Here is a 22,166-nt window from a genome sequence, read left to right as displayed (position 1 = left end):
TCCATTGTTGGACTCTATCCAGTATGTCCATGTCTCTCTAGTACTGGAGAGCCTAGCCCTGAACATAGCACTCCAGATGTGCCTCACTGGGGCTGAGTATAGAGTACAATCTGCATGATCCACAAATATATGGAGCTTTAAGGGCCTCACATGAAAGGCAATCGAAAAGGTAAAACTTTGAACGTTGACTGCTCTTCCACAATTGAAGCAATTGCTTAGTTTTATACAAGTAACACTGGTACATCCTCAAGTTTAAAGGAAGTAAAAAGATGTCTGCTTCATACCATTGACAACACTGGCTAAACTGTATTTTACATGAGGGTGATGAAATTTGTTCCTACTGATATTTAGAACAATAGACAAGTATGCAACATCCCTTTAAAAACTTATGGCATAATGTTTTATTGCTTTTGACATGGGTGTTTACTTGAGATGCGAGGTGGGTGGTTTAGTTTTGGGGGAGATTGTTTGTGTATGGTTTTTCTTTAAGATGTACTCTGAAGGGTAGTCTTTACCTGTTGAGAAATGGCTTGACCCTGAAGTTACCCATCTTCGCCGACAGTCACCATTTGTGCTTTAACTGGAAAGTGAAATTGTCATTGTAAAAGTAACTTAAAAATGCATCTCATAGTACATTTCTAACACAAAGTTCAGCCATTGAATGAGACAATTAAAAAGATATGAGAAGATACATGTTGTGGTGCCATGCAGTAATTCTGCTTTTAATAAACTGAAGTCCTACAGTATTTGAACAATTGCAAAACTTCAAAATAAGTTCTAAACTGAATTAGTTGCTTGTGCAGTCTTATTTCTCAATCTGAATTACTTCGTCTATCCCTGCCTTTCTCAGGACTGTATTACACATCTGAATAGTGAAGAAAGGGGCTATGCTTGCACAAACAGCAGCTGGTTTGACATCTACATCTCTTATAAGAATATAATTTTTAGACTGGGGGATCCTTAATTAACAGAAGTTCATCTCTGGCTTTTCATCTGCCTGCTTTCAACAGCTGGTGCTTTCCAGTAGAAGGAGAAGGGGTTTTTTAACAGTCTAATATTTGGAATAACTCTAAATCCCTACATTTAAGGGAGTGCTGTTGGCCAGTAAACTACAGGACTCTTATGCTCATATCTCTAATCCAAGGCGATGTCTAAATGAAAATAGCTGTTCCAGGTTTCTTTTTTCTCAGCTTGCTCTGATATGAATTATTCCTAAAGTCTGTAATATTACTTATGAAATAATAAAACTGTTTCTCCGTGAAATATTTTATCTTTCAGTGCTTTCTTTTGTTGTAAAGGGGTTTTGAAGAGTCTCTCGGTGACAATTCCACTTTGACTAACTTACCTTAAACATCTGAAATAATGACTTGGAGAACCAACTGTAGCAGACACTTAGGTTTTTTCAACGAATCCTGGAAACTTGACACCTTCTCTTGATCTACTGCAAAACAGTATATAAGCACTAGCAGATTTTCAGCATAAATTCTGTTTTACTGGAATCGCATCAGATAAAATGAAAATCAAGTCAGCAAAAAGTAAGAGCAGGTAAAGTGTGGAAAGCTGCTGTTAAAAACTACTCTTATGTCTTCCTTAGTTGCCACAGTGACTTGCTTTCATGTCTAAATGGAGAGATAAAGTGGATTTCAGTTGTCAAGTCTGCAAAGATGCAGAATGAAAAAAACTTCTTATGTTTGAAAGGAGCTAATAGCAGGTTTGCCTATGGCAGAAAGGGTGATTGGTACATTACTACTTAGTTGACCTTGTATACGCTCTAAGTTTCACAAAAAAACCCGAAGATAGTCAAGTTAATCAGCTCCTAATAGAGTAGTATCACTTGCTTACTCACCCATTTGGACAGCTTGTCATCCATAACTAGTATGTCCTTGACTTCTCAAGCCATAATCGGAATTATCCGGAAGGAAATACTGGTGTGTAACACTTTCTTCTCTGAGCTGAGTGTGTCCTTCAGGAAAAATAGTTGAGTAAGAATCTTTCCTATCCATAGGAACTAAAACGGGACACACAGGAAAGAAAATTATGTGCAAGTAGATAGTGACCTTTATTTTATTCTTTTAAACTAGTGGGTTTGGGGTTTTTTGTTGTTGGTTTTTGGGGTTTGCTTGTTTCCCCACCCCCCTGCCCCAATTTTAAGTCCAGTCACTAGCATTGGGTATCTTGCTGAAGTTTTCATTTTACCCGAAGTATTTGTTCTGTTAGTTACTAGCTCTGAAAATACTAAGGTTCTGAAATTACCAGGGGAGGGAATAAGCACCGTCAATTTTTAGTTTAAAAAATGTTGCACAGTAATTAATTTCTACTTCCCTTCAAGTCAGTGAAATACCATGTTGCATTATACATACACCTTGCTACTTAGGCGAACATACCTCACACAGGAAAGAGCTTCACAGAAATATTAGACAACTTTGGAAACCTTTGTTCAATGTTGCTTCTGTCTCCTTATCAGGAAGAAGGCTGTCTAGACCCAGTCACCTTTAAATAAGGAGCCAGATTTCATGAAAATGTGATGTCATACTGTTGTTGGAGAGATGTGTAAATTCTAATAATGATCATGTATGCCATTCCCATCACACTGACCCGAGATCAGTTGGGCTAGTTGAGGGCAAACCTTGTGACTGCTTGTTGAGAACCAATTCTGTCAACAAGAGAACAAATTCCCTTTGCAACGTCATGGTGTGAAACAACATGCTCGGTTCTCTCTGCTTCTTGCTGTTGTATGCTTTCTTACCCCAGGTAGAGCAGCATGTGTTGTGGGGAATAGAAGTGTTGTGACTGCAGCAGCAGTACTCTTACTTTGTGCTCTTTTTGGCTCTAAATTTCTCTGTTTTGCAAAGATCCTAGCAATTGTAGAACCCCCTTTCTTCATCCCCTCCCTCATGGAAGAAAGCTCTCCAGAACCCCTAGTGAGGCCCATTATTGCTGATAGAGATCGGTTGCTTGCTTGGTTTTGCAGTATTCCTGATAGTCCTTGCAAGGTACTGACTGCCTAATTCTTTTTTTGGTTAACGCTGTTCTTAGCAGAAAATTAGAACTTGGAAGCAGTGACATACAGCAGGGAAGGTATGAAAGAATTAAAAGTAGAAGAGCAAGGAAGAAGGAGAGGTGAAATAGGTGCATATATGAGCCTTTAACTGATGTTTGCTAATTATACAAAAGAAAACTTTACATTTCTGTGTCACTTCAGGCTATTGTGGTTGTAGCTTTAAGCACTTGGTGGTATTCTGTAAGTCTCTTCCAGATATGCAAGGGAATACTTAATAGTTTCAGAATATTTTGTTGTTTTGATTTCCATCACCACCACCCCTCCACCCCCCTGCCTTGGAACCCAAGTAACAAGTACATTTTTCTGTAGTATTGATCTTGGAGTTCAGTGACTCTGTGAGCCAAGCTGGGAGAACTATGCTGAGTTGTGTTGTTATTGCTCAGAACCTAACAGGTAGCTTCTGATATCCAAGTGATTGGTATCAACACTGGGAGTGTGTAACCCTGACTTCTCATGGGAGGATGGCTGCACATGTTTCCACTCATATGGCATCCTTGGCAAGGGAACTGCCTGTTGATTAGGCCTGTGTGCATCAGTATCTTATTATGCAGTTTTTTTGTTTGTTTTACCTGAATAAGTGTTCATATGAACTCTTGTAACACACTGTACGTGTATAAACACAAATCTGTAGGTCTGTGCAACTGTATGTAATACAGGAGGAGAAGGATGTATCAGGATGTGGAAGAGTAGAGTGCAAGACCCTGAGGAACACCTTCATTTCTCTAACGCTTCTGTTCTTAAAACTCACCTCAGGATCTGAAGTATTGCTGTACGTGACTATGCAAACTGCTGGTGAAGCACGCTATTTTCTGTGCTGACAAAACCTCCAAAGGCAAGCAGGAAAAAAAAATAAATACTGAAGAGATTGAGTGGAGAGGAGGTTTGGCATTGGACTCTAAAACAAAGCAGAGGTTAATGCCACCATGCTGTAGTCAAACACGTGGCTCATGCTACATTTCCATGTGGCTTCTTGTTCATGATATGCCGTGGTTTGTTTTATAGCTGCTAGCATCTCCACTTTGCTTATGTGAACTGAAGTGCGTAGTGGCTAACATAAAACTTGTCTTAATCACTAGTGTGCTTTTATTACAGGACTTCTGCAAGCAAGAATTCCCTTTTATAAAGATCAACCCTTTGAAAACAAACTTGTTACTTTTTATGCCGTTCATGTTACAAATGGAAGATTTCAACTGTTGTAAGCTTGAGATGGATGAGTAGTAGAAATTTGAAGGTATCCACAAAGGCTAAGTTTTTTTTCTATAAGCTGCCTAGTCAAAACTAGTGTTTGTTTGCTTTATTAGTAATAGCTGCTAAGTATACTTTAGTGAATCACAGATGTAGTGTTTGCGTGCTGTAGTGACATGTTTTTAGTAGATGCATTTTTATTAGTTAATCTCTGTGTAAATCACAGCCAAAGCAAAACTATGTGGGGAAGGTGGTTGCAATCGTGGTCACAGCTCTCTCCCATTTAGAGTTTTTCCTTTGATTTGCAAATCTGTCACTGAGCTTAAAGGCAGCAACATATAATTCAAGTGCACCTAACACCTTCCCTGCCATCCCTACCCCAAAACTTATCCACATCACACAATATAGTAAGAAAGAAGGTTTTGAGTAATGAAATGGGTTGTGATGTTTCAGCCCTGGAATAAATGAAGTGTAGGCATGAGCTTACTTAAAGGACATGTGGGTTTTATGGGAGCTATCTTGCTCATTAGCAGGAAATCTTACATGGGTTGTTAACATGAAGTTAAGTGAGTCATTCATCACTTCTTTCACATAAATGAGCTCTCTGGGTAGTGAGTTGCTCTAATAGAGACATAACCTTTGGAAACAAAGCAGGCTAAAAGAAAGCACCCTAATTTCTGCTGCAAATTTATGGTGAAAACCCAGAACTTTGTTTTACCACATTCCACCTTCCAGTTTGGCATTACTGTTGTATTAATTTCTCTAGGCCTTCAGCCTTACTACAGAGCTGGGGTGTGCTGAGGAGGCTGAGGGATGGCTATAGGTTGTGTTTGGACTCTTCAGGGATGATGGACTAGTTAAATCTGTGAAGGTTGATACCAAATGTGTACTGGAAAACCAAAATGCCCAATGTCAGCCTGTGGCTTTTTTCAAGCCCCTATTAAAGGTTGCAGCTGAAGGCATTAGTTGACTTTATATGAGATTGGCTCTTTAACTGACTTACATTTCTGACTGTTGGAAACTTAAATAATAGCTGCTTGGCTGATGATGGACTTGCCTCCTGGTAACTGGCCTAGTTCTTAATACTGAAGGTAATAACCTGCTGTGAAGCACGTAGGAACTCCTCACAGTAGCGTGTTCTGGCACATCTTACAGTGGATGGTGTGGGACAGGACACCCAAATATTTCAGCATCAGCAGCTGAAACTTTTTTGCTTGTCTAAAACTTGATTCCAGTGTGGGAGTGATTCCTCATTCTTTAGGTTTCACTTTGTATTTAAAATAGAGGCTTCCTGTTGCATAAAGACAAGGGGGTTGCCTGCATGCATCTGGAGCATTAAGTGAATTAACTAAAAGTGTGAAGATAAAGTGGATGCTTTTAAAGCATGTTAAATACTCATGTGGATGCTCTCCATTTAGACATAAAATGGCTTTAGTTCCCCTAGCTTAATCCTCCTTCAAAGGGGATTAAGCTAAAGTGAACATAAAGCAGATTAAACTACTGTGTGGACATTAACATGAGTTAACTTATCTTCCCTTCCCTGAATGTCCTTCTACACCATGCCCTTCAGGATGTTTTTAGGAAATGATTGAGCTCTTCAAACTTTATTAAAGCTATAACAGATTTGAGTACCTGGAATTCAGTATTTCAGAATAACCACCGAACTCCGTTGAAAAGAGTAATACAGAGTCTCCTAACAAATAACTGTCCTTTGAAAGCTTCAACAGCATGTGGAGGAAATAATGGGCTAATGATGAATACACATACATACAGGCTTAGAACATGATGGACCAAATTATTTTTGACCATTTAGTGGCAAGCTACCATATCAAAGCTGTATTGACGTTTTTCTATAGTGTAATCATAGCATGTAATCATAGAGAGGTTGAGGTTGGAGGGGACCTCTGAAGGTCATCTAGGCTCCACCCCTGCTCTAGCAAGGCCACCTAGAGCCAGTTAACCAGGACTGTGTCCAGATGGCAATGTTCCCATTGTCAGGTCTTTGCAGTGTAGCCTTTTCTGAGAGGTGCTTCTTTTGAACCCAGGGACCCTTGGTGAATCCTACCCCACCTCAAGTCCTGGTGCACCCCATGGGGGTTGACAATTGGGTAACATGGCAGGATCTGTGCCTTCATAGCCACAGAAACAAGAAAGCTAAATTGTATCCAAATAAGTTGTAGCCCATGTAATCTGTCTTTGAGGTGTGTTATATAATTGTGGTAGCAGTATGTGGGCTTTGGTAGCAGCTGCAATGCTAACAAACTTTAAAATAGAGCATTTCTCATATATGCAGACTTTTTCAGGCTTTGATAGGATTACAAGCTAGTTCAAGCTGGGAGGGCATCAGCAGGTCTCTGGTCCAACCTCCTGCTTGCAGCAGGTCAGCTCTGAGGTCAGACTGGGCTGCTCAGGGCTTCTTCCAGTCAAGGCTTAAAAAACTCTGAGGAAGGAGGTTGCACAGCCTCTTTGGGCAATCTGTGCCACTACCTCAGTGTCCTCGGGGGGGGGGGGAATCTTCTCCTTATATCTAGGCTGAGCCTCTTATTTTGCAGCTTATGACTGTTGTCCTTTGTCTTCCTGCCCTGCACCACTGTGAAGAGCCCAGCTCTGTCTTCTCCATGATCTTCCCACAGGCACTGGGAGCTGCTGTTAGGTTGCCCTGAAGTTCTCTGCTCCAGGCTGAACAGTCCCAACTCTCCTAGCCTCTCCTCACAGGGTCTGTGCTCCAGCCTTACCATCTTGGGTGCTTCCACTGAAATCCATCCAGTTTGTCAAAGCCTGTTTTGTATTGCTGGGGCTTGAAACTGGATGCAGTGCCTAAATAAGGGCTTTCTTGGCTTACTGTCAGTTCTGTACTTTGAGAAATTGCACAGCATCAGTGCTGTGTAACAACTGATCTTGGGAAGAACTGGCAGTCCTCAGGACAGGTTCTTAAACACCTTCTCTCCTAAAGCAGGGGAAGCTTTGGTTTCCTTAATTGTAGCTTTTCACTCTTAGTGACCTGACATGAGTGTTGATTCGTGTTTGTCAGGATAACCAGCCACTCTACTTGGAGCAGCTGGGTGCAGAGGCAAAGCTAAGCCAGGGTGTAGTGGCTCCCTGGATCCTCAGCAGCCATGATAACAAGGTGAGCTGTGCTCACTTCTCATGTAGTCCTGTTTGCCCAAAGCATTAGTAGGAACTATGTGGCCCTTTATTTAAAGGGGACAAAGAGTTTTCTAGAAATACTCCTTTGAGAACTCTGGAGTGGACTTATTCTGTGCTTCCAGTTCTGGTGCTTTGTGCGTGTTTTGGTTTGGTTTTTTGGGGGGTTGGTTGTTGTTGGTTTGGTTTTTTTTTGTTGTCTAAGACTAGAAAGCATGATTTAACACTTACCAGGGTAAACATTTGCAGGTGAATGCTGCTTTTGCTTTAAAGCTGCCCTTAGGCACTGGAATTTGGGGTGAGGAAGTACCTTCTGTTTGGGTGGTGACCTTGTTGAAACAAACTCTGCTCAAGACTCTTACTTTCAGGCTTCTTCTTTTGCCAGGATGTTTGTCCAGGTATGCCTGTACTTCTACTGCAAATGCTTGTGGCGCTGCCTGAAATTCGTGGTCAGGAAACTAACAGGTCAATGTGAATTGCAAAGGATCTGTTACAATACCAAACCTGGAGCTGCCAGAACTATGAAAATAGGTAACTGCAAAACACTCAGTTCTGCATGCCTTTGTACCTTTCTGCATGAGCTAAAAATAGTATGACTTCATTCTTATAAATAAATAAATTGTTAAATGAATCTAATTTAAACTTAGCTTGTCTGACATGACGCTTTCAAATACTGTTCTCTTACAGAGGCATCACTGAAAGGTTCAAAAAGTAAGGTGAGTGAAAGATCTCATCCTTCACCTTTTCTGTTGTGCCCTGTGCAGTTGGTTTGTTCAGTCTGCTGTTTGGTCACCCCAAAAAATTGCTTTAAGGTTTGATATGATTTTACATTAACACCATCTTCTACTGAAGAGGGTCTAGTGTCTGCAATAGCAGGTGATCTTGCAAAGCACAGTGTCCTGTGCTTCAGGGACAAACACACTGTGAAACTGATGGAATCAAGGGGCAACAGGCCATGGTGGAGGGAGATGACAAGGGTGATGTGTTGTAATTTGGGGTTGTTTCCTCATCTTGTCTTAGAATTTCTGTATTCTGCAGTCAGTCACACACTTTACACCTCAGGTTTTTCGTCTGGAAAGGAGCCATAAAAGAGGCTGAAGACAGCAGTACCTAGATAGCCAAGACAACTTTGTTCTCTGCTTTCCTTTTAAATACATTAATGGAGAACAGCCTCTGTCACTTCATCCTTTCACTGTAGCACTGGTGGTGCTAACCTAAATTCTTCTCACAAAGCATGTGTGTATACATTAAACAGCGTCGTTCAGCCATTCATTTCTCTTTGGCATGAGAATCAGTGATGTTGAAAAGCTTACCTCAGCATTAGCAAAAACGATGTCACACAGGTCATAGTTCAGCATAGTGCTTCCAAATGTACTTCTAGCACAAACAGAAAGGCAGAAACTTATTTAAAAGCTTGCATTTAAGCAACTGCATAGTTTTGAGACAAAGCACCAGACAGTTCAACCTCTTTTAATTTTTGGAGGACGTGCTGATTTCTGAATACTGAACTTCCAGGAGCATTTCTACAAAGTGCAGTGGCATGCAAGAGAAAGCAAGAATGTTTTGCTGTGTTATTGCAACGTGTTGGGAGAGGGGATGTCAAATGAAGGCTAGCAATTCCAGTGTAATTAAGTGGATGGTCTGAAGCTGCTTCTTGACCAAAGGCCTCAGTGCAGATCACCTTCACTAGCTGCTGCCACAGAAATGTGATAGACTTACTACACGGGCATGGCGAAGCAACTCAAGTTCTTGTAGGGCTAGCACTCTAAAACCAGTCAGTAGTGCTGAATAGACTGGAAAGGTGTGTATATATATTGAATTGGGTCTTCTGGGCTCTTGATCTAGAAGTTTTTGGGTATCAAATTTACCATTGTTAACTTCTATTGAATAATAGCTTCCATAAGAATTAATATGTGCTTAAAACCTCTTTTTAGCTGCTGCAAACTTCAGTAAGTGTTCACCCTGATGCTATTGAAAAAACTATAGATGACATCATGGAGCTGAAAAGGATTAATCCAGATATAAATCCACAGTAAGTTCATGGTTTCCTTACAAAACAAATGGGAGTTATTGATTTCTTCAGTGCCTAGGTCCATGGAGAACTGGTTCTCCATAGCTATTGTGGCACACAATTTGAGGATGAATTCTGTCTCTCAGCATAAAACTTCCTTAAGCTTTGCTGTCAAAAAGCTGATGGAAAAATGAATGATCTTTTATGGTGACTGTGATAGGCAAGTCCTGAATCTCTTTCTCTAGCTGCTTCCTGAATCATGCTGTCTTAGTATATTGTTGATGCATTGATTTATGGGGCCCACTTCCCCAGGGTTAAAATACCACCAAGGCAGGTGGTCCTGTCAGTGACAGTGATGGTTTCTTAGCGAGGCTGTGTGGCCTTTTGAGTAGGGAAGAAATCATCCTGTTGTAACTGATATAAATGGTATACTGGTTTATGTTTTAAAACTGCCCTTGATTATCCGAACACAAGTTCTAACAATACAGCATAGCTGATATTCTTTTAATGCTACAAGGTCTTGGTGGTAAGAAGAGATTTCCAACAAACCATTAAATTTACAAGTATGTATTTCAAGAGTAAGTGGTAATGCTTTTGTGGGTGCCTTACCTAGCTTAAGACCCTAGCTTAAGGCACAAGATGGTCTAGAACAGGAATCAGTGGGACAAATGTTGAGGGTTGTATTCAGGTACAACCCACAGATCAGTCCGAGGTTTGCTCCTCTTCCCAGACTTGAAAACGATGTACATAATCCATAATGGGCATCTACAAATTGATAGCTGCTTTAAGTGGTCAGCAGCATCAACAGGTAAGGTGGTCCTAAGGCCTTGCTGCAACAACAAAACCCAAAACTTCAGTTGGAAAAATATAATTATTTTTTTTGTCTCATTATGGGAATGACCCCCTAGCCCTACCCCCCGGTGAAAAGGACAGTAACTAGGCAGTCTTAAAATGAGGCTTCACTGATCATAAAGGACATAGAGTATACTGGGTATCCCTCTGACTTGAGAGACTATTGTGGACATGACCACCATCCACCTGGATTGAAAAAATGGTGTCCCAACCATTAAAGAAGGGAAGAAAATAAGAGAAACAAAACAAAGAGAATACCTCATTCTCATAGATGAGAAGCTCTCTGAAGTTCTTCTGGGAGTGGGCCCAGAGCTTTTCCAGGGGTGTCTCTTCACAGGACCTTGCCCACAGGACCTTCAAAGGGAGGGTGATGAGAGAGCAGCTGCTTCAAGTGGATGCAAGGCCTTGCTGAGAGGCTGCTCGTCTGAGGAGGATGTCACAGCTATGGTACTCTTGTATTGCACAGGATGCTGATAGCAGAAATTCAGAAAAAAAAAAAATCAGTTATGGCATAATTAGTGAAGGTGACATATGAGGAAAAACTGCAGGATGTAAATGTGCACAGCTTGGAGCCCGGCCTGTGGACACCAGTAACTGCAGCGTTAGCAGTCGGGCTGATTCAAGTACTCGCTTCACAGTGTTGGACCCTTGGGTAACTGGGTGGAATAATTCCAAGAAAAAACAAGGAATTCATTACAGTAGTATTTTGTATGACTCTGCAGATCACCATCTGATTCTTCTCATGGCGTTGCCTTTGGCCCCTGAAGAAATGCCATCTTCCAGAAGAGAGAGCAAGCAGAGGTGAAAATGATTTCTGCTTGTTTGAATCAGGCCCCTGAACCTTAAGTTACATTTTGAGTGATCTGGTCCTAATAGTAAAAAAAAAACAACCAAAAAACAAACAAACAACAAACAAAAACAAATAAACAATAACAACAAACACCACCACCCACCCACCCCCAAAAAAAAAACCCCCAAAAAAAAAAAAAAAAAAAAAAAAAAGCTTGAACTATTTTTTGTTTAATGCAGGTGGTGTTCATATGCCTAGTACAGAACAAATGCTTAATTGTTTTTCAACTAGAACCCTTGCACTCAACATTTTACAGGACTGAGTCTTTCAGCCCCATAGCCCATTATACTCACTGCAGTTTGGTGAAGTATCTTTTCAAAACAGTGAGGAATGGAGGCCTGGGATGTGCAAGGTGGTGCCACATCCATAGAAACACACCCTGCCACTAAATTGCTCCTTATATTAAACTAACCATAGTTCTGCTAAACTTTAAGCATCTGCACTGAGGTTTTACATGTGAGCCACTTATTTTATACTAAAGTTTTCTGGAGAAATTTCAGCAAAAGCAGGTCAGCTATTTCTTTAGTCAGGATTAAGGAAAATCAATTGGTTTGCCTACCCTTGAACATAAAAAACCTGTACCCAAACTGTCTTGTTCAGAAGCTCTGTCCTTCCCTTGCACAGTAGAGACTTGAAATCTCCTGGGGTAAGGACAAGGGGACATGTGTCATACTATATGTGTTTCTGCAAATCTGTATGCAGTCATTTTTGTTAATGTAGCATCTTTGCAGAGCTGAACTAGCATCCCAGGCATGTCTGTGCTGAGCTGTTCTTGAAGGCTGTAAGCTACCGTGACTGAAGAGGAGGAAGCGACCCACAATAATTTCCCTTTATCAATGTCTCTGAGATAACCGTGTATATTTAGTGGTGGGAGCAAGTAGGTTGAATAACCAGGTGGTGACTTGTGCAGTCTGCACTAACTATGGAAGCAGTCCATGAAATATTCCCAGTTTTGGACTTGCCTCCATCTGGTGGAGCACCTGGAGTTGAGCGCAGTGGGGGTGCAAGCCCAGGTAGGTTGCTCATGTGCTCTGAGAACTGCTACCACCAGCAAAGGGATGGCCAGGAGGAGGTGTGGGGCATCAGCAGCTCGCCCACATCCTCTGTTTGGCAAGCAGGAGAGCAAAAGCTTAATGACAAGGAGAGTGGGGAAAATAATTCTGTATTCCCCACCCCACCCCCCAAATAACATTGCACGGAGCATTTGACTGCCTTTAGATAAAGTTCAGATGTGGATTGCTTTGTGTATGTTGTGCAGCCTGGAACTTAAAAATATATATTTTATTTTTTTTAATATAAAATTAGTCTGCCACTGCCTATAGTGTTCTGCTCTAAATTACTTTGAGGTTATAGACTAGTTAAAAACATTATGGCTGTGGTTTAGTGATGCACTATAGCAATTCACATGCAGTCTTGATAGGCTTTTCAGCTTTCTTTGAAATGCAGCCTTTCTGTAAAACTGTAGGATACAGCAAGTAAAGCATGTTTTTAAAACAAACAAACAAACAAAAAAACCCCAAAACCCAACCAAACTAACCAAAAAAACCCCCCAAAAAACTAAAACCCCACCCACCAAAAAACAAACCACAAAGGAAGGAAAATACTGCATAGGTTACTCTGAAAGGGTTATAGCCACAAATAGCATGAAATTGCAGCAAGAGAAATGGCCTAATGATGACATCTCTGATTCTGTAGATTAATCTCAAAAGATATGCAGTGAAAATCCTTCTGCTCAGAAAATTTAACGGTATTATGGAATAAACAAAATGTTTCAGCATATCAAACAAGACAGATGAGGAACCTGTGCAGCTTAATATCAGTGTAGCTTGCGTTCCACAGAGGAATGAGGGTACGGATTTAACCGTGCCCTCCAAATTTGTACTAGGACTTCAGATAATTTCAGATGTTACTAAAAATTAAAGGGTTTATTTCCATATTTAATTAAGTAGTCTTATGAGCGTGGCATTTGTGTACTGCATTAATTATATTTAATACTATAAAATCTTATCCTAAAACTGGATAAGGCATTGTAATTTAAAGCCTTGGAAGCCACTTGTTTGGGATTTGGGGGTTTGGTTTTTGGTTTGGTTTTAGGGGTTGGGTTTTTGGTGTGGTGGGTTTTTTGGGTTTTTGTTTGGTTTTTTAATGATGATGCATCAGGAAATGTAAAAAGGAAATGTAAAATCTGTATTATAATGAAAACAGAGCCATTGTGGTGATTCTTAACATGAAACCCAAAAAAAAGCTGACCAGAGGCAGATCTTTCAACTATGTTACTTTAGGTTTTTGTCATCTTTATGCTAGCTTTTGTGGCACAGAAGCAAAATTAATATTTTTAGCTTTTTGCTGAGCTTTCTCTCCCCCTCACCCCACTTATAGTTCACATCTCTGGTCTCAAGGTATTGCTTGCGAAGCTGCTGTTTGAGTGAGGGGAAGGATTCAGTGATGTGCTTATTGCAGGCATTTAACGCTGCTGTGTATAGTTGTAATGGGATTTCAGTGTGAAAATTCACCATTCAAAGTTTTGAAAAATCCCAAATTTTATCATTTAAGGCAGGCACTAAATAAGACTGCATTTCACGAGGCCTTGTTTAATGTAATATTGATCTCTTGGAAATCCTCCCATTGTAATTAAAATGTTACGTGAATTCATTGTAATATTACTTATGTGAATTACAGGTATGTATGCAGTAGTGCTGTTTCATGGCTACATATGATTGAGTCGGATTATGTTGCTCCTTCCCCCTCCCCCCCCCCCCCCCCCCCCCCCCCCCCAGGTTGGGAGTATCTCTTCAGGCATGCCTGCTGCAGATTGTGGGGTACAGAAATCTGATAGCAGAGGTTGAAAAGCTGCGCAGAGAGATGTACGATTCGGAGAATCCGCAACATGAGGAAATGCTTCTGAAGGTAGGTGCTTAAGAAGTACTTAGAGGGCATCCTTTATTCATGTCAGCTCCCAACAGCCTGGTTTAAAAGCCTCTTTAAAACATCGAGAGGTATTTTTGCCTTCCTCCATTGTATAACTGTTTTAAGATAAGGCTATACAGCATATTAATCTGGTCGGGTGTAACACCTGCCAAGCAAGCAGCTCACTCCCTGGCTGACGAATGTGTGTCCCTTGGCTGGACTGTATCTAAGCACTGGATACGCAGCTCTTGCTGCAGATAACAGCTCTACACTATGAGCTCTGGAAAAATAGCCTTAGGTCCTACTTCAGTACACCTTTCTTCAACATGAGAAGGGTATTTTTCTGTCTTAACCAGAATAAACTTCTTTTCCTTCAGTTTCTTGTGGTTTTTGAAGACATTGTCTTCAAAACCTCTAGCTTTCATTGTGTGGGATGGAAGGGTGGGAGATGATGACTTACATGTTTATATTTCCCAAATATATTTTCAAATGAAAACAAAATAAAAACATTCTTTAGATAATACACATAGAGTGATGAAAACCATACCAATTGGGTTTTACTTACTTTATGCTTTCAGGAAAGCCTTGCACTGGGGCAGATAATAAAAGGACTTTTTCAGGAAGATGATCTTGAAGCCATAAGAAGAGAGCTAGAGAGCTCTTAGAAAGGAATTGAGGAGAGAATAAAGGGGGTAGAAAATAGCCTAATAGCAAGTCCTAGTATTTCTTCTGATCCTGTTTGTGACTGGCTAGTGCAAGATGCTTCAGAGAAATGGCAAGAAACACAGAATTGTGATAATGAGTTTATCTACAAGCAAAATGCATTCTTACAGAGTTTTCGGAGGTGTTATAAAAACATACCACCTGTTTGGGGGGTTTAAAATTATTTTAAACAAAAATATTGAAAACTTAAACATTACCTGTGCTTCTGCCCCCATCCAATGTCGACTGGATTTTTACAGCATGTGATGATGAAGCTGTCTTCTACGGTCTAGCCTGCAGTGTAGTGCTTTACACAGGCTACAGTGGGAGCTTCTGGAAACTTTGCTATAGTTACTTGGGCTTCCAGGTACTTCTAAAAACCCCAGCAGGCATCTTGTATAAGCACTTATGGATGCAAATAACTATTTCTAAAAAATGCTTCAAATAATCAAAGAGTTCCTGTAGGTGTCTGAAAAGCTGTCTTTAAGGTTGGCTCCTTGCTGTGCAGTGGGAGTCTTGTGAGAAAGTCAAAATCCAGAGCTGCCCCTGAAGGACTGTTCTAGCCACTAGGTAGGACAGGGCAGATAGATTCCTCCTGTTCAGGTCCTGCCCCTGTACAGCCAAACACCCAAATTTCTGAGGGTGGAGTATGCTTTAACTAAAAGTACACATCAGCTCTACCCAGTGAGGAAGCCTGTGTCTTGCAGGTGGGAGATCCAGGTGCCAGCCTACAATGTTGGTCCCTGAAAATACCAGGTAGCTGGCTGCAGGTTTAATGAGGGCCTTTGGCTCCAGGAAAGCATTCCGAAGTACACTGGGCATCTACACTGCCCAGAGAGCAAGAAGTTGGGTCTGAGGATACAATCACAGGTGAGAAGCACCGAGGAGCTGGCTGTGGTCTCCTTCCTGGCCACCCAGCCTGTGAGGGCAAGGTCCTGGTTCTTAGACACTCCTGAGAATCATGTCAGCAATGACGTGTAGCCACATAAGTGGTTTAAAAACATAACTGCATAAGAATAAAAGCAGAATAAAAACTGTTTGTCTGAGGGGAGACAAAGTGCAGTGTAGGCTTTAAAATTTGTAATGTTGAACAAAGTATCAGTTTCACCATCTGCCTCCAGTATAACCTGTGTTTACAGTACTTGTTTACAGTAGGCATTTTGCTTTTGCAAATTTTCATGTCAAATGGAAATATGTCCAAGGGTTTAATTTGGTTTCCAACCCAAGCTGGGAAAGAATAGGCCAGTTGGTTTTCTGTCCTTCTAGATATTCTGCTAAGTGATCTCTGCAATGGGTAATTGAAGTTCCTAATGTCTATCATTTATTCATGTTTACCAGGAGGGCACTTTATGAATGAAAGATCAAGTTAATGTGAATGAACTAATGAATCATACTGTATTTACTGTTGATGGATGAACAAGAAAGACAGCAAGTATGACTTAAACAGTGATGCTTATGTAGTCGTTACAAAGTGAAATCATTAAAGTTTTAACCTTCCTAAGGCAATTCATTTTAAATGTAATTAGAATAGCTAAAATTAATACAATTTCTGGGTTTTCTATTTGGGAAATGTGCACACAGCTCTTTCCCTTAGGTAGGCTCTGTCTAAGTGCATTTCTTGAGGCCCTACTTACCAACTCACGGTTTATGATCTCTTAATACACTTTAGAAAGGGTGAGTTTGTGATATGGCACAAGATGTGCAGAAAGGTATGTATTTGTCAGACACGTCAATTTAGGCTGCTTTTAGGTGCCTAGCAACATATTTAGGCACTAACGTTGCTGGACCAGTGTGGCTAAGTGGATTTATTCCAGCTGAGGATCTGGCTTGTTAAATCACTTTGTCCTTTTTCTTTATGTGAGATCAATGAATGATTCACCCTTCAGTTAAATATGGAGGTGGCACATGCTATTCTTGTACGGATTTTTTTATGTTCTCTGATTTGCTTTTCAGCACTGTGGTAGCCAAGTCAGCACTTTTGATTTATAACCCTTCCAGAGACTTGCAAAAGATGCCTGAGAAAAGATTGCTGCAGAGCCTCAGGGACCTGAGGGCTGATTGCCTGCTGCTCTGTCAGTGATTTACAACCAAATTCCAGGCCATTCCTCTCTCTGTGCTTAGGGAGGCAGATGCTGTTTTGTTCGGCTTTGTGCATCAAACTAAGTCCTTGTGTGAGACGTTACAGTGGCTGCCGATAAGATTGGAAGGGCCTCGTAGGGCTGAACCATCTGCAATACTTAAGAGTGGTTTGGGATTTTCCCCCCCACATCCTCTTTACCCCCCAGGAATTTAATTTGATTTTATGTTTGGGTTGCTGGGATAGCAATGCAGTGATGTTACATTGGAACTTAGCTTGGTTTAAAAAGAAGAAAAAGCCATACCAACGTGTGGAAGTTTAATTATGTTTTACCTGTAATCTTCCTAGTTGTGGAAATGCTTGAAGCCTAATTCACCACTGAAAGCTCGGATTTCAAAGCAGTGGTGTGAAATTGGTTTCCAAGGTGACGATCCTAAAACAGACTTTAGAGGAATGGGTCTCCTGGGCTTATATAACTTGGTGTAAGTATGTTCCTCTGTGGATGGATTTATGTGTGTATGAAGTCATGAAAAGCAGCATTACTTGCAGATTTTTTTCAAGTCTGTGGGAATAACTTATAAAAGTGCTAGGGACTTAATATAAAAAAAATAATAAATAATTCATGTCCTAGCCCAGTTTTTTAAGGGTATCCCTTCTTGAAGGGGTCTCCTTTCGTTCAGTATTCCTGATTCAACTCAGTAATACTGTTTGCTAAGCCCTTCTTTTAGTTTCTCAGTGACACAGTAAGTTAGCACTCTCTTCCTACAGGAAAGAAACTGAAAAGTATATTTTCGCCAATGTCTAGATCTCCTCAAAGAAAATAATCTGGAAGTGAGCAGGTGAGAGGGTTGTGTTACTGCTCAGCTTTTGTGTTTGGGAATTTCATGCTGAATTCTTAGGCAAAATACTTGAAATGCAGCCACTGATGGCAGACTTCTGTAGTTGGACGACTACTTCAATTTCTGGTGATACTCGAAATTAAGCAGTGAGTTTACATCACTTTTCCCTTCCGCCTCATGGATACCAGGTGTTGGTACCATATCTGTCTGGTAATTTGGAAATCGATCAATGCTTGTTATTTCCTCCAGCCCTTGTATCTACTGCAGATAGTTACATAACTCAGAAACATTTGGTAAAATAACCTCTCCCTGTGAGGGGAAAAAGAAATATTTCCTGCTTTTATAGATTGAAGGACATGAATCATCCACTGTCCATATGTTGTTCTCTATCAAAGCTCAGTTGAGGATCTGGACTCTTGACTCTGGCTTTGAACTTCTGTTGGAGATGAATCTTACCATGTATTTCGTTTCTTAGTCTCCTGTGATGACTCTTATTTTGCTTAATGAATCTGCCAGATCAAGAAGCCTGAACTGCTTTCTCTTGAGCTCAGCAGCCAACATGCTCTAGTAATAAGCAACTGATTTTCTGTAGGGTGGGTAGAAAGGGGAGTCTGGTCATTTAGGTTCACTAAGCGCTTATAGGATTGCACTTGTAATTTGAGGCTGCTTTTAACTTTCATGTTGGGGGCCTAAGTAGCAGTTTAATGAATTTAACATGTTAAATACTACTTATTGCATAGCACACTTAGTGACCCTTAAAAGGGTGTGTATGGGCAGCTTAGTATGCCTTAAGATGCTTTTTGTTGTTGCGTTTCTTTAACAATTCACGCTAAACTTATATATCTGCAGGTATTTTGCCGAATGGGACACTGAGATAGCTCAGCAAGTTCTCTCTGATTCTCTTCAGCCTAAATACAGGTAATGCTTGAGATCAGAAAAAATAACTTGAGAGCACTGTGCTGGCTGGTGTTTGGGGGAGGGGGCTGGTTTTTTGTTTTTGTTTTCTTTTTGTTGGGCACATGCTTGGGTATTGCCACATGTTATCTGTTTTCAAGTACTGATCCTGAAAAACTGATCAAGAGGCAAACTTGTATACTGAATCTTAGAAATAGTTAAACTTAGTGTTAAATGTTTTCACTGATACTTCTGATTTCAAGTGATTTTGTATTTTTATTTACCTTTTTTTTAATTCTTTTGTCTTTTCATAATGAAGGGAAGTCACTAAGAAGGAACCAAGGTATTTTTTTCTTTTCTCTTAGTTTTATGAGAACCTACATGTAAATAAAGATCAAACCATACTGTAATTTGGCGTGTTATAAACTGAAAATCTTTGTTGCAACACCAAGAGTTCTATATTCCTTTCTCTAAAGTTAACTCAAACATAACTGATGGTGCAACACTGGGTACATCTGAGCATGCTTATATATAAAGAATGAGATCAACCTTGCTTAATATAGTTAAAACACTGTATTTTAGACCTATTTAGTACCAGACTTAAAAAACAAATTTTGGGTGACTTTTACCTGAAGGAAAAAGGTCTAAGCAGTGCCGCTATGGTCACAACAGCTGTAACTGACTTGATAATAAAAAGTAGTCTAGGCCAAGGACTTGTTAGCACAGCTGAAGAGCCCTTTTACTTATAGTCACATACTCTGTCCACCTTGACTAATGATGTGTCTAATCTGGCTAGTCCATTGTCCTGACTGTTGAGACATCAGGTACCTTCAAGTGGCAAAAATTGTGTTGTGCATGATTTGTGATTAGGAGATTTAGTCCATAATCCGGGGGGGTTGGGGGGCGCGTGCTTTTAGCCAGTTAGATAGTAATCAGTTGCCTTAAAAGACTTTTTTCTTCTGCCAGTACTGTTAGATATCCATATAGCAGATCCACATCTGGATCCTGTGAAGCTTTTGATCGCCTCAGTATTTTGTGGTTGAGTTCCCAATGGTAATTCTGTGACAAAATGCACTTAGAACACATTAGTGTTCTTCATTTACATGTTTGATTACCAAGGACCATCTTGGAGCGCTGTGTGAGCATGTGCACTTTCTATCCCTTGAAAGACCGTTCGGTAGAAGATGGATGCTGTTGGTGGTGCTTATGGTGTTCTTCCTGATGTGGTTGTTTAGCAGGCATGCTGGTTTCTACTGTGATCATGATCAATGTAATTTCTATTTCTGTTGAACTGTATTGCTTGTCCACGTACTACATGTGCCACCTTTATTATTCACTGTTTCCCTGGGGTTTTTAAACTGATGTTATGCCACAGCCTACAAAGATGGTTGAGATTTTAGAGAATGGGTGAAGACTGATGTATTCCTGTATGTTAAGCCACTTAGGAGGTAAAGTTTTGTCCTCATGCATGCCACCTGGTAACACTCAGGTCAGGATGGGTATGAGCCAATTAGCATCTTAAATACTTAATGGAAACAATTTTTAAATACTATATTTACGTGAAGCTCAGGGGATTGTTTTTAAAGTAATATATACTTCTTGTAGTTCAAGTACAGTCCAAGAACAATGCTTTCACACATAGCTGTCCATAATTTGGTTTCTAAAGCTTGCAAACTCTGATCTGCCTTACCAAGGCAAAACTCCCACAGACATGTCTAAGCTGTAGTCTGCTGGTTAGGGTAGGTTCTGTGCCTGCTTTTAGCTGCTGATAAATGCAGGCAATGATTTCTGCTAAACTTGCTCCATTTGAGTAGATTAAAACCTGGTTAGTGGGACCAGCTGACTGGTTGCATCACACAGCTCTTTTAAATGAAAATGTTGTTGAACAGCACAAATTAGTCTCAAATCAATCTGTTCCCTAATGAATTTTGTTTTAAGGGAGGGACCTTTTGTGTCCTTAAAAAGCTCTGCATTATTGTGCCAAATAATAGGAAACACTGTTCCTTATTTTTTGCTGTTGAGTGGTTTCTAATTTGTCTGGATATAAAAACTTTCTATCAGAGGAGTATCTTTCATGTTTGTTGCCTCATGTGAATCATGCCTCCAGTGATGAGTGTCATGTATATCTTTGAAAACACAAAAGGCTAAGCCCGTCTTTGATTAGTTAAAAGAAATGTAATATTTCCAATTTTTGTATAGCTCAGACTTAATTGAAGTGGAACATCTTTGTGGCCAATACAGAAAATAACTGGTTTTTACTGAGAGCATTGATGTAGGAGCATACTTTGTAATGATGAGAAGTTTATCAGCAATGCTATAAAGCCAGTTACCCATTTCAAGTCTTTTTGTGTCAAACCATTCAGTCAGAAGCGGAGTTAAATGTGACTAGCCATATCGATGGAGGTAAAATACCATGTTCAGTCAAGGTTATCATATCAAAGCAATTGAAAGAAAATATTTGTCAGTTAGTAATTCATAGCAACATCTGGATTTTAATTTTTTTCTTCCTTCAGCCAATTCAGCAAAGCCGAATGGGAGAAAAAAAAGCTTGATAAGGCAATCGGGTAAGTTTAAAAATCTTTTTAAGGTTGCCACAAACACAACAGTTAACAATGATGCTGTATATTTGAGGGGGAAAAGGTGTTTCCTGGTTACATTTTAAATGAAATTTCAGTGTACATACTAACATGTGTTGTCTTAACCACACCTTGGTTTTGATCAAAGATTACAGGAAAAACAGTTTAAAGTAAGGATTAGGAAACATAACACAAAAATGTAGCAAGGAGAAGCTTTCTCTGTATGCTATGAATAGTGCAGTTATGAATAGCTGTTTAATTCTTCTTAACACATAATGTGATCAAGTCTCACTTCCTACTGTCAGAGCCAGGTTCTGATCTGCTTTCAGGAAAGTATAATAGGGAAGAAATAGTAGTGAGGTTTTTTCTTCTTAAGCAGTAAGTTTGGTATAGCTGCATTATTCATGAGTATGGAACTGGATGTTCCTTCTGAGTATATCTGAAAATCTGTAATACAACATTTTAATGCCCATATTTCATTGTTCTGTGAAGCTTACCATTAGGCCTCATGTTGCAGTTAACTTCTGAACTATTATTTATTATTTTTTCTCCTGAAATACTATCAAAAGTTAAGGAAAAAGAAAGTATTTTGGTTTGCTTGATATGGTTGGAAAAAATACCCAACACATTCTACAAGATAGCTGTGTTTTAAAGGAGGGGGGGATCACTGAATAACTAAACAAGTTTGCTTTTATCACTAAATGTCAGTGTGGGATATTATATGTTTTCTTAGGAAATGGTGACTGCCAGAAATGTCAAGTTCTTTATTCAACAGGCTCACAAATTAAGAAATAACTTCCAATTTCTGAGTTCTGTTATGCCTAAATATACTTCCCTTGTCTATATCCCTTAGCAGGGCAGGAGTTTGCTTCATGGGTCTGTTTTTCTTATTTCTGTTTCCAGCATGCTCTGATTTAGGTTTTTTACCTGTTTTCTGGCCTGTGTGTCTAGTTCTGTTAGGAAGAAATAGAAGGTGACTCAGCTGGATCTTTTTCAGAGGCTTTTAATCCATATGAATGTCTTTATAGGACTGATTGTTGAAACCTAGTGTTCCTTACTGTGGGTAAG

General features: G+C 40.0%; 1 protein-coding gene across 4 annotated transcripts in view; it reads left to right on the top strand.

Moving 5' to 3' along the window:
• Window positions 1-22,166, top strand: part of ELMOD1 (ELMO domain containing 1) — a 270,336-nt gene that overhangs the window by 239,537 nt on the left and 8,633 nt on the right. For 2 of the 4 annotated variants that reach the window (XM_049823555.1, XM_049823553.1), the window contains 8 exons: window positions 7,776-7,921; window positions 8,078-8,106; window positions 9,325-9,422; window positions 13,881-14,010; window positions 17,138-17,271; window positions 18,478-18,546; window positions 18,842-18,865; window positions 21,036-21,086. In XM_049823555.1, the coding sequence (XP_049679512.1) occupies window positions 7,777-7,921; window positions 8,078-8,106; window positions 9,325-9,422; window positions 13,881-14,010; window positions 17,138-17,271; window positions 18,478-18,546; window positions 18,842-18,865; window positions 21,036-21,086 (680 nt within the window). In that variant the 5' untranslated portion in view covers window position 7,776. Of the gene's footprint in view, window positions 1-4,153; window positions 4,293-7,775; window positions 7,922-8,077; window positions 8,107-9,324; window positions 9,423-13,880; window positions 14,011-17,137; window positions 17,272-18,477; window positions 18,547-18,841; window positions 18,866-21,035; window positions 21,087-22,166 lie in introns of all 4 variants that reach the window. The other 2 variants (XM_049823554.1, XM_049823556.1) reach the window with 2 other exon arrangements.

Source organism: Accipiter gentilis, chromosome 19 (assembly GCF_929443795.1).
Source record: "Accipiter gentilis chromosome 19, bAccGen1.1, whole genome shotgun sequence".
Lineage (NCBI taxonomy): Eukaryota > Metazoa > Chordata > Aves > Accipitriformes > Accipitridae > Astur > Astur gentilis.
This window is presented reverse-complemented; position numbering and strand designations above follow the sequence as displayed.